Source organism: Mirounga leonina, unplaced genomic scaffold (assembly GCF_011800145.1).
Source record: "Mirounga leonina isolate KUSES-001 unplaced genomic scaffold, KU_Mleo_1.0 Mir_125, whole genome shotgun sequence".
In the NCBI taxonomy this organism is placed as follows: domain Eukaryota; kingdom Metazoa; phylum Chordata; class Mammalia; order Carnivora; family Phocidae; genus Mirounga; species Mirounga leonina.
This window is the reverse complement of record NW_023270305.1, coordinates 58,260,612-58,272,936: the sequence shown is the minus strand read 5'-3', so window position 1 is coordinate 58,272,936 and position 12,325 is coordinate 58,260,612. Positions and strand designations below refer to the sequence as shown.

General features: G+C 45.8%; 1 protein-coding gene across 5 annotated transcripts in view; it reads left to right on the top strand.

Moving 5' to 3' along the window:
* SPTBN1 (spectrin beta, non-erythrocytic 1) overlaps positions 1-12,325 on the top strand; it is a 195,903-nt gene that overhangs the window by 78,452 nt on the left and 105,126 nt on the right. Inside the window, exon 1 of one of the 5 annotated variants that reach the window (XM_035001553.1) lies at positions 6,752-7,375. The exons of 3 other annotated variants lie outside the window; for them this stretch is intronic. In XM_035001553.1, coding sequence (XP_034857444.1) covers positions 7,267-7,375 — 109 coding nt within the window. In that variant the 5' untranslated portion in view covers positions 6,752-7,266. Of the gene's footprint in view, positions 1-6,751; positions 7,376-12,325 lie in introns of those variants that run through there. One more of the 5 variants, XM_035001554.1, reaches the window with a different exon arrangement.

Below are 12,325 nucleotides of genomic sequence, written 5' to 3'. Positions count from 1 at the left end.
GCCCCGTCTGCTTCCTTGTAAGACTCTGGCCCAGTGGCTGTGAACACCTGTATGTGTCAGCCTTTTCCCTCCATGTTGGAGGTGGGAAGCAGGACCAAACATCCTGGGCAAGAGCAGGCCTGGCCCCAGCTGCATTCCTCAGATGTTCTTTTCCTTTGAACCACTCAGCCTCTAGCAGAGGAGCCCAGTCTTGGCTCTGGCTGGTGTTCTGTTCACAGGCATAGCAGCACCTGTTTGCCAAAGGTGGGGCCTCTGGACTGGGGCATTCTTTTGCCCATACAGGGAAGCTTTGCATGGGCAGATAACAGATGCGATAAGAATGCAAGGATAAGGTTTGGCTAGGTAGAAGATTCAATAAACTGCATTCCTTCCCCAGGGCCTTGGGTACTTGTTACTGAGTGTAATTTGCCATGTTTCTCCCTCTCAGCAGAGATATCAGGTACTTTGTATTTAATTCTGCTGTGACGCTGAACAAGAAACAGAAAAAAAGATGTAAATGGGAATTAGATGCAGCCATGTGACTAGATAATTTGTAGAAGCTGTGCGTGTGTATGGGAGATAGGAAAAAAAAAATCTGTATCCTCTCAGGAACAGAGAGAGCAATTGCTGTAGATGAAAAATACCTTTAGTCTTCCCCTTTAATTTTTGTCTAGGTATTCTAAGTCCTGAACTCTCAAATCTGATAGCCCCACCTTAAATAAACATTGGCCTTTGTAAAAACATAGGCGCTTTGTAACTCATTTCATAGTGAATATTGTATTCTTGTTATCTCTGAGGTGTTACTGCTTTATTTTTATTATAAAATACGATTTTGCATATGCCTTTCCCAGTGTAAAATGGGGTGAGTGAAAGAGAAGGGAATGGGGTTTTGTGAGTATCTCCCAGCTGGAGGACTGGTCTTGCCATTTGAATTGCCCTTGTTTAGAGATCCAGAGGGGTACCCGCTCTGGTCCCTGGCCTGAGGTTAGTGATTCCACAGGAAACCGGCAACATCCTCCAACCAGTAGGCCAACCTTGGTGGCCAAAGGTGGGGGTAAAATTAGTTTTTGAAATTTCCCTGTAAGGAGTTTAAAGACGAGTAATCATAGCTGCACAGACAGTGCGGCTATCTTCCCAACATTTTTCTTTCCTAAACATTTATCTCAGTGATACAACAGCTCTACGAAGTTGGTTCCGTTGTTGTAGCAACTTTTCAGGCTCAGGGAATCACGGAGTTAGAAAGCAGCAGAGTCAGATGCTTAGATTCCACGTCAGTCTTTAAGCGCCTTTCCTCCTTTAAACCATGACCCAATGCTCCGTGGGTGATGCTCTGGGAGTAATCAGAGAAGCGGTCTAGGCCCTGATCTTCAGGAGCCACGTGGTCGTGAGGAAGCGCTGCTGACTGCTTCGGGCTGCCCAGGCTGTGGGCCCTGTGTGTGCGGTGCCATTGGAGAGAAAGGAGATGTTCTGGAAGGGTGGCAGGCAGCTAGCCGTGAACAGAAACACTAGTGTCAGGAATGTGTTCTGACGATGGGACTTGTTGAAAATTGTCCTTTTCGGGAGGGCAGGGGAAGAAGGTTTCCAGGTAATTCTGTTTTCTGGTTTTGACTGGATTTCATGGTGATATGCTTGGTTAGTTGGTTGAGTTTCCTGGTACGTGGGGCAGTTCCCTTTGAATAAGGGATGGGTTTTTAAGAATACACATATGGAGGCAGGCTTTGGGAGAAAGGGCAGCGGTAACTAGGTAGTTAGGGGTGGGAGGCTCTCAGGGCATTATACAGTAGAGGGGATGCAGAAAAAGAATGCCCACAGGTAAGGATTCAAGTGGGCAGGAGACTGGTTGGAGAAGGGGGTGGGTGGGTGGGTGGGTGGAGAGGTGAGACAGATCCCTTAAGCTTCACCTCTGGGGAGCATAAATGCACCAGCATGATTTGGAGCCTGCTTCTCTATCTGGCCACACCACTGGAAGAGGATTATTTTAGTAATATTATTTTGGTTTCCTATAAAGAAACACTCAGAAGAAAATGGCTGTGGTCCTCCAACTGTTGTCCAGATGAAGGAAAGGCAGATCTGGAAAGGGCAGAGAATTTGGCAAAACAGTTTATATGTGAAACCTTGTTGTGTTCTGTCCCTCCCTGTTCCCACCACTTTTTTTTTTTTTTTTAAGATTTTATTTATTTATTTGACAGAGAGAGACAGCAAGAGAGGGAACACAAGCAGGGGGTGGTGGGAGAGGGAGAAGCAGGCTTCCTGCGGAGCAGGGAGCCCGATGTGGGGCTCAATCCCAGGACCCTGGGATCATGACCTGAGCCAAAGGCAGATGCTTAACTGACTGAGCCACCGAGGCGCACCCTGTTCCCAATCACTTCTTTCCCAGCTCTTGGGTTGGTTTTTCAAGTCCTTGAATGTGTACACATGCTATAACATCTTAGCACGTTGGCAGTCCTCTCTGAAGCATCACAATCTTGCTAATGTTTAGATGTTCAGGAAATGAACACACCATAGTTTATGCTTTCGAGCTTGCTGTGATGCAGGGAAAGCGTTGTCTTTTTTCTTTCTCTCTCTCTTTCTTTTTAATCTCTCAGACTTCATAAAGCCTCTTGGGACAAATACAGGCTTAATCTCATTGCTTAGTGTTTCCATTCACATGCAACATGCTAAATCATATAGAATCTTAGTGTATAGGTCCAAGTATGAGGAAAGGAACAAAACCCAACCAAACAAAACCCATTCACAACAAGAGAACCCTTAAAGTAGCAACTTCCATGTGAATTAGCCGAAAATGTGCCTGTTCCTGACCCAACTAAGTGTTGCAGAAGTTTCTGTGGAGGCTTGCTTGGGTTTTAGGTATCTTGATACCACTTACCCAGTTTTTTATGGTTTTTCTGAAAATCCTGCAAACCATTAGTAAGCTGATATTATGCTCTAAATACATGGGGTAAACAGGGCTAACCTTGGTCAGTCTAGGGTCCAGGTGTGGCTCTACCATTCAACAGCTGTAGGGCCCGGGGCAAGGCATGGCACCTCTCTGAATCTCAGTTGCCTTGTCTGCAAAATGGACCTAATACCTACCTCATAGGTTTAGTCACTTGAGAAAATATATTCTTCTTAGAGCACTACAGATAAACCGTGGGTAGGACCCGTGGCCTTTTGCTTTATTAAGTTAGAGTTGGGTAAATTCCTTTAAATTTCTTCTTTTCTTCCTTACAATGTCCCTATCCTTTCCCTCCTGCCTCTGAAGGTAAGGGTATCTATCTCCTCTTGGCTAAGGCTGACTGCCCCACCCATACCTTTAAGCCATTTTCCCACTGGTCTTTTCCTACCTGTGCCAGTTCAGGGCTGAAACCTGTGCACAGAGGATATGCTCAGCTGGACGTGGCCCAGAGCCCCTTCCCCTGCTCCTTTCTATTCACCACCTCTACCTTCTTGCTCTTCTTCCCTTTGCTCTTCATTCTTTCATTCCTGGTAGCCTCGCTTTGGCTTTTATTACCCACATTGACCTCCTCATTCATATACTGGATCACATCTTCTCTGACTTCTGGTTCCTTCTTTTTGCAACACATGATGTCATTCTAACCCCTTTCCTCCTCAAGTATCTCTTTCTTCTCTTGGATTGTCATTCCGTAGCTCTTTGGTATCTCCACTGTTTTTTCTTCTTCCTCACAGACCCTGGCCTTCCCCAGGGCTCTGTGCGCAGCCATTTGCCTCTAACCTTCCTTCCCAGGTTTAAGCCCACTGCAGTCTCTCTCACTGTGCATGGGACTCTATCCTCAGCCTTGAGCTCCTGCTCCACCTCCTTGATTGCTTCTGGACCTGTCGCTCCTTGGTGCTGCAGGTAACTCAAATTCAGCCTATCCATAAAGAAATGTTCAATCCTTCCCTCCACCCTGCAGCCAGCTCTAAAAACCCCAGAGTCTTCTGCAACCCTAACCTTTGAACCTCCCACCCACGTACAGTTGGTTACCAGAGTCCTATGGGTTAACTCTTGCATCAGTCTGTTCCTTTTTGTTCCTATTGCCTCACACTGACTAGTCCTTTGACCTGGAAAACTCCAGTAACCACTTGAGTGACCTTGTTGCTTTCAGTCTCTCTCCTTTCTACTGACCACTGCCAGATTACTCTTCCCTAGAGCCCAACCCAGACCCCATCCTCCTTTGGCTGAAAAGTCTCCAGTGGTTTCCTGCCCAGGCTTAGTTCCCTCAGGGTTTCCATTCTGCCTGACAGTCCCTCATGCTCCAATCAAAGGGTAGCACTCACTGGTGCTGTTCCTGGAACAGTCCAGTCGGTGCCTTTACTTCCCAACCACCCCTCCCTAGGAGAGGAGGCTTCCCCCTTTCCCAGCCTGTTGCTAGTCTACCTGTGTTTCAAGGTTTGGTCACAATGCCAGTCCCTCCTGGAGTTGTTTCTGCCTGTCTTCCTAGGCAGTTGTGTCTCCCTTATCCTCTGAACTCTTGTAGCTCCCCTCTTTTAGCCCCTATCTGTTTCTCTGGTGTTGGACTGTTTGCATATTTGTCCCATCTCCTTTGGCCAGGAACTCGCCCAGTCATCTCTGAATCCTCCACTGGGCAATGTACCTTGCACACAGCTGGCATCCAGTAAATACTGAATGGACTAAAGAATGAGTGCCTCTGGCCTTCCTGGACCTCCTCCCCATTGCTGAGTTGGAGGTGGTCAGGTGAGTCATCAGGCTTGTGTCCTCTTCTTCCCCTGCCCCATCACAGCAAACAGATTCCCACTTCTCACCTCCTGCCCCTGCAGGGTTATTAAACCCTTCCCCAGCCTCAAAACCTTTCTTTCCAATACTTGGCATGTGTTCACTCTGCCTGGCTTGTTCTGAGTCTGCTCTTTAGTATTGAGTGTGGCTATACTAATCCCAGCCTCTACCCCCATCATCTAGTACGTAACCTGGCTAATCAGAAAGCTTATTTCACCTACTTCCCCATACCAGAGGGAGCTGAAAGGGAGACTCCAAGAATGGTGACTCATACTCTATTCACTAAGTGGCTTAAAGATTAAAAATAAAGCATTGTAAATTGGCAAGCACTTTGCAGTCTCTGTCTCGGCCCACAGCTGGACACTTAGAGACTGAAAACTTTATATTTAGTAGTGAAGTATATTTTAATATTAATATATACTGTATTTAATAGTGAAGAAGGGCCTGTTAAGATCTTGAGAAAATTCTCCATTCTTTTTGTTGCTTTGATGTGATATGTGGGGGAAAATATGTAAGAGGTATTTTGAAAAATACACTCCTAATTTTGAATGGAACGATCGTTGTCAGGGTATTTTCACATCATTCCCTCACTGACCTTGTAGAGGTAGGTATTAATTATCCCTGTCTGACAGGGGAGGTTTAGCAAGAATCCAGGGTTTCTTCTAAGGTCATCGGTGATTAAGAGCCTTGGCCAGGACTAGAAACTCAGGTCTTGAGAATCCTAGTCCATTGCTTTTTCCAGTAACCCCACATTTTGCCACATTCCTGTAAGCATTGTGAATTGCAGTTGTGGGCAGTTAAAGGGGCTTTAGAAATTACTCTACATCCTGGATGGTGAGAAATGCCTTCAAATCCTGGCCCTGGCTTTAGAAAGCTAAAGGTTGACCCTGGGTGTATTTAAAAGCCTCTGTTGTAGATGTTAGGAATGGGAGTTGCTCAGTTGAACAGCCAGCTAGACTTTGGGTTTGTTTTAACTCTAGCTCAGGACAGGATGCAGTTGTTTGAATTACAAGTGCCCTGGGGACTAAAGTAATCCTGGAGTGGAGGCCCACCTCTTTCGAGCAGATTGGAATCCTTTAGGAACGAAATTACCTTCTTCAGTGAGTATTGCTGCAGGGCTCCATGTGGAAAAGCCAAATTTGTGATTTGTTGTGTGCCCACAGTTAGTTGGGAGAAGGTCGGAAGAAAAAACTCGGGTCAGTTATTTCCCTAAAATACACCTTGATCACTGTTCTTTTCTTTGTAGAGGATTTTTTTTTTTTTTTGGTAGAGATTGGTAGGAGAAATTAAGGAGTGTTTTAATATCTTCAAGAACCCAAAAGTTCGGGAGCTTCATTTTACAAATCAAAGTAGGATTTGAGGGTAATTTCTGTTCTTTTATCTCCCCATCCGCTCGTGAACTCCTCAGGCCTGGGATCCTTGAGGCGTTTACCTGTGTACCTTTCTCCCACAATGCCTTGCAAATCAGTGCTCCAGTAAATCTAGCGCTGAATTCGTTTTATAGGGTCCGTGTTACAAACCTCCCGCTAAACATCTCGGGAGGGCCGCAGAAGTCCGTTGAGGTCTTTCTGTGCGCTGAACTTACACCTCCCCTCGCCGTGGCCCTGCACAGTGCCCACAGGGCCTCTGTCTCATTTTTACACGGTGGCCGGCCGGGCCGCCGCCGCGTGGTTGGCGCCCGCGCAGTGGGAACGCCGCGCGCACCCAGGTGCGCGGCCCCCGTGCCCGCATTATCTCCGCAGACGCAGAGCCGTGGCTGCGCAGCCCGGCCGGGACCTGCGGGGCTCCTCACCCTCCCGGGCCGCCTTCTTTCCATGTGATAGTAATCGGAGACTTTTCCGTTACATGAGGCTCTCAACAAAAGATTGTAGTTCCAGCAGCTTTGTTTAGGAAGGAACCGCCGCGGCGGGCGCGTCCTGGGCCGGGCCCGGGGGTCGGCGGCTCCGGCGGGTGGAGGCGGCGCGGGCCGCGCCGGGGCCGCCTGTGGGTGGGGGGCCGCGGGCCGGCGGCCTCCCCCGCGCCCCTCCTCGTGGTACAGCCTGCGTTTCCTCTACAATGCTGTTATGCTAATCAGGTGACATCACCGCCCAGCGCACGGAGAGTGGCTCCCGATTAAATTACAAACCGGCGGCCGCCGCGGGCAGCCGGGAGGAGGTGTGTGTACTGCTCCCGCGAGCTCCCGGGCTCGGCGACCGGGGCATGCTTCGGATTGGCCATATTTAAAAAAATTCTTAAAGTAGGATTTGCACCTCCTTGCCTTCGTCCTCCCGCCCCTCCTCGGTGATTTATTTCAAGCTTCTAGTCGGGAGCCACAAAAGGAAGGAAAGCAACAAGGAATTAGATTCCCGGAGTGGTAACTCCTGGCCGGGCTAAGGTGGACTCTCCTGCAGCCACCTTCCTATCAGATCCGCCTGTTGGACTTTCAGACCGGAATGGGGCTTGCCTAGGTCCAGCCTTTTTCACCGGGGCCGGGAGCCAGGCCGTGCGGAAGCTGCTGTGTGTTGGATGGGGGTAGGAGGGTGCCGGAGCGGGATTTCCACCGTGCAGCCCGCCAGGGCGGTACGCCGGGCATAATGGAATTGCAGAGGACGTCTAGCATCTCAGGGCCGCTGTCGCCAGCTTACACGGGGCAGGTGCCTTACAACTACAACCAGCTGGAAGGGAGATTCAAGCAACTACAAGGTAAGCCCCCGCCTCCCAAAGGCCAGGCCTGCCCTGGGGCTGTGCCTGTGGGGGTTCCGAGATTTTATTTGTGCCATATGGTACGTGACCCCGGGGCTGTGCCTATGGGGGTTCCGAGATTTTATTTGTGCCACACGGCCCGGCCCCAAAGCCTCTGGTTGGCTGCGAGCACCCCATTCACTCCTTAAAGGAGACAGTTTCTCACTCTACTCTAGGAAAGCCACCATTTGGAGTCCCTTTCCCTCTCTCTCTCTCTCTCTCTCTCTCTCATCCTTTTGGCTCTCGGTTGTCAGGTATCTGCTACCCACTGAGTACACATTTTCTGGCCTTTTAGCTATCTTTGCAGCTCAGTGGATCAATGCTAATAGGCCTGTTAGTATGCAAGCTTTTGATTCCGGGTCGCCTGTTTCCCAGCCCCCCAGCCTCTTAACCTCTGGGAATCCTAAAGGTGTAAAGTGCACTGCTCGACACCCAGTCCTGTAGAACAATAGCAAAGGAGAAGAGGGAGTGGTCTTTTTGTTCCTAAGCCTTGGGTAAATTACAGTTTTGATTCTGAAGCCTAATTTTAACTCTTTTGATGTATTGTGTTGGGAAGAGCCTTCCCATCAATTTAGTAGGCTATGTAATTTATAATGAGAGCCAGTTATTGTCATTCCAATGCTATGGGTTGGATTAGTTGGATCAATTACAGGTTTCTTGGTGTCTGTATTAGTCTCAAATAATTGAATGAATCCAGTATTTTACCGCACATATTTTTATGGAGAGCGGGGTCCTGTGTGCAGCAGTGTATGGGATGATGGGCCTTCAGCCCACCGCTGGGGTGGCCCTTGCAGCCCTCGGCTGTCCCTGCCCTACCAGGCCTGGCTGGAGGTTTCTCAGACCTTGTACGTGGAAAAAGGTCTCATAACTGAAAACAGAACTCCTTCCGTTTGGAAGCCCCTGGAATCAGAAGTAGGCCAGGAATGGCTCTGACTAATGTGAAAAAGTGGCCTTCACACAGTGTGTTTCTTATTTTAACGCTTCTCAGTGCCACCAGTGTGGTTCCCATGAGGAGGAAGGAAGGAAGCAGCTCAATCCTAGAATGTGTTCATTGGGAAGGGGAGGGAGGATATATTTCATTCACAGGTTTATTTGTCCTGTGAAAGAGTTGACAGTAATGATACTTTTTTGGAAAACAAGAGGCAGAACAGGACGTGATTTTAAACATTGGCTAGTCTGTGCTGCATTCCTGGGGCAGTTAGCTAAGAAGCTCCATTCCCTCCAGGGAATGGTTGTATGCCTTTGCTTCATTCTCTTTGAGCTCTTTGAAGGTGGAATTTGCGTTTTTGGGAAAATTTTGGGGTGGGGGGCAGGGAGGTAGGGGGAGTTTGCAGATGGTAAAGAGAGGAATGGTGGTGTGTCTGTTATCTTCTGGGTCTCTGCTGGAAGCCCCACAGTTTTAGGTTTTGAGAATTCAGAACACACCTCTAGTAAACATCACTGAGTCTCCCTGCTTCATTGTGTCATACCGTCAAGGAGAAAGCACCCAGTGGTGGATCCTTGATCAGAAAACCTATTACCAACGTCCAGTCAGCCCACTCCTGTAGTCTCAGAAAAAATGCAAAGCCAAGGAGAAGATGTAAGAAGGTGTGGGGAGTAGTGTACTCACAGGCCCACCCATAACAAAAGGCTGTTACCTGAAAGCTTGGAGGATGGTTGTAAAACTGCTCACCGAGAAGGGTGGAGCATACAGGAAATGTCTTAAACTGTCCTCTCTGGATAGAGGAAAATTTAAATTAAAAAAAAATCACCATGCTCCCCTGATATTTTTGCCTGGTTACTGTTTCTCAAGGAAATCCCTTCAAAAGGGGTGGGCTTCACATTTTGTGTGGTAGCCTTTTTTTTTTTTTTTTAAGGACTTTTGCTCCTTAATGTAGCTCCAGATAACTTTTTTATTTCTACATATTGTGGTTTAGGAGTTACACAAGTTTAGTGTTGGTATTTCTATAACAGAAAACCACCCATGTTGAGGAACTGAGAAAGAGTGAATTAACTTTCAGGTATGGTGGATCCCAAGAGAATTACAAACATGGCATTCTCCTTAGTAACAAATGGAACTGATGGCATTTTAAGCAACTTTAGGGAGAATTTTTGCTAAAACCTTTTCCCATCCCTGCCCGCAGTTTGTATTTGTTGTTTTTCCAACCACCACATCTTTGATAATGTATAGATTATATCATCTGATTTAATTTTATACGTACCTCCAAAGCTGCCCCTCCCCCTGCTTTTTTTTTTTCCTCTTCTGAGTATCATCCTTCCTAGCACTTATAACCCAATATTGATAAACTGTGGTCCTTTGAATTGATTTTTTTAAATGTGTGTTAAATGAATTTATTCATTTAGCATCTATGTTGAGAGTCCAAGAGTACTGTGATTTTGTGGGAGATATTTCTGCATTTTTGCGGATTTCAAATATTTTCACACTGGATCATAAAAATTTCAAGAGGGCCCAGGGGATGAGATATGATGTTCCAGCTAAGGGAAGTATGATATTAAAATGTATTGGGTCTACTTAGATAGTAAGCAAATAAGTATGACGTATTTACAGTCTGATTTAGGGGACTGAGATGTGGATTGATGTCTTTCACATTAGTGCTCCTGGCATAAAACAAGAGACAGGACCTTCAGCCTCTGATGGCTTCAGAAGTTAACCACCAACACCCAGCACACCTAACAGACACACCCAGAGTGCATGCTTTGTCTCTTTCTCTGCAAAATTAAGTTACCACCTTCCTCAGAGCCTGTGCATGTACTTTAAAGTTGCATTAGTTTTTTCTTTTTTACGTTAGAGAGAAATGCCAAAACAAAAAACTCAACCTCACATGTTTATAAAAAATGTAGTAACAGGTTTGTGATACCTTTTCTCCAGTTTCAGATCAGCTTAATTCCTTATAGGAGAATATTGCTGCTCTTGTACTCAGAAGCTGTTGCTTGTGCCTAAGGTGTAAACTAAATTCCAGCCCCTTTACTTGGCATTGCACTCTCCCCAAAATGGCTCTACCCCAAGGACTTCCTTTTTGGGCTCTTAATTTCAATCCAATCTTCCAGGTGGGCAGGTTTACAGCTCTTCATAAAATCAAGCCCTGGATTTTGGCTTCATTGTCTGCCTTCTGCCTCAAATGCCCCACCCATCCATTTACCTATAGCAATCATTCCTGTAAATTTTTAAGACTGCTCACATTCCAGTTATTCCATAAAGCTTCTTGTCTCCTCTGTTGGGGTTGGTGGGAAAAAGGTTTCATTGAGTGCTTACCATGTATCAGACATGTTAGTAGGAGCTTTATATATGGTTATCTTCATAACACATCTGTGAGATTTTAAAGATGAGAAGACAAATAGCTTGACCGGGATCACAGGCATTATTGAGCTCAGGCTGCACATTGTGGTTCTCTAACCTTCTCCTCGACTTATAGATACTAATATTATTTTATTTCTGTAATAATGACAATAATAATAACAACAGTAATGAGGTTACATTGTGAAATGGGCACCCTAACCTGATTCCTCTCTCCTGCCTGCCTGCTTCCCAGAGAGCACTGATTCTCTTGGCTCTGGCAGTGGAGTTTTAATGAAGACAGGATCTAGTTGAAAAGCATCAAAATGAACTTCTGCCTTCTTTGCAGCCTAACCCTGACATCTAGCACCTGATATTTCTGGAGAAGGTGCTTTTTCTTAGCTGTTCTGGCTAAATGAACTTGTCCCACTGTCTAGAAAGAGTTACGGAGTAGTCCGTCTTCGGTGGGATGTAGAGGGAGACTACAGAGCAGTTTATTACATGCTATCAGGGTTGGCTTGTTGCCTTTTTTTTTTTTTTTGGTCCTAGTTTCTTCTCTTAGGGAAAAAATATTGCTGGTCTTGTGCTCACATATTGTGAAGAAAATTTATTCTCAAGTTTTTCAGAACTTGCCAGTTTGTTAGGGTACCTAGATGTTTGTCTTGCATAATGTCTTAAACCTTATAGAAAGAAGATTACTGGGCTTACACCTCCATCTTGTCATGAAGAAAATTTAAAGGTCTTAGATATAAAGTATAAGCCTCCAGTGAAAAGATTTGGTGACAAATGGTAACTCTTATTTGGGGGTGGGGGCCAAGAATTTAAGAGCATTTCTGATTTAATGAAAACATAAAAGATTGGCTTTTTCGTCTGGATACCTGCCAATACTATAGCTTTTCTAAGCCCAGATAACTTTGTGGCACAATCACCAATTTAAAGAAATACAGATATCTTTTGGGGGCGCCTGGGTGGCTCAGTTGGTTGGGCATCTGCCTTCAGCTCGGGTCATGGTCCCCAGGTCCTGGGATCAAGCCCCACATCGGGCTCCCTGCTCACTGGGGCGCCTGCTTCTCCCTCTCTTCCCCACTCATGTGCCCTCTCTTGCTATCTCTGTTTCTCTGTCAAATAAATAAATAAAGATCTTAAAAAATACATATATATATATCTTTTTTTTACCAGTTTACCAGAGTTTCAACTCACAGTTTTGAAGTTCTTAACAGGTTTGTGAATTAGAATTCTTTTTGAATGATGTAGTAATAATAATAATTACTATGTGCAGCACTTAACTTTAATATGTATCATCTTGCATAATTAATTAAATGAGATTGTTCAAAGTACCTAGTATGGGATCTAGTACATAGTCCTAAATAAGTGTGCATTTATTTAGTATTAATAATAATTCTCGGGTAGATATTCTTATTTTTTTATAGGTAAATAAGTGGATCATTGGGTTAAAATCAATTGGTATGAGGCTACATCTCCAAAATCCAGGTTTTCTGACTGCATATTTGATCTCTTCTAGGATCACAGAGTGTGGGTTAGGTTTGAGCCATAGCACCCGCTCCCTAGATATCATGAATGCTTTCTGGTGGCGTGGAAAATTAATGAGCTCAGGACCGCTCAGATTTCTGGACATG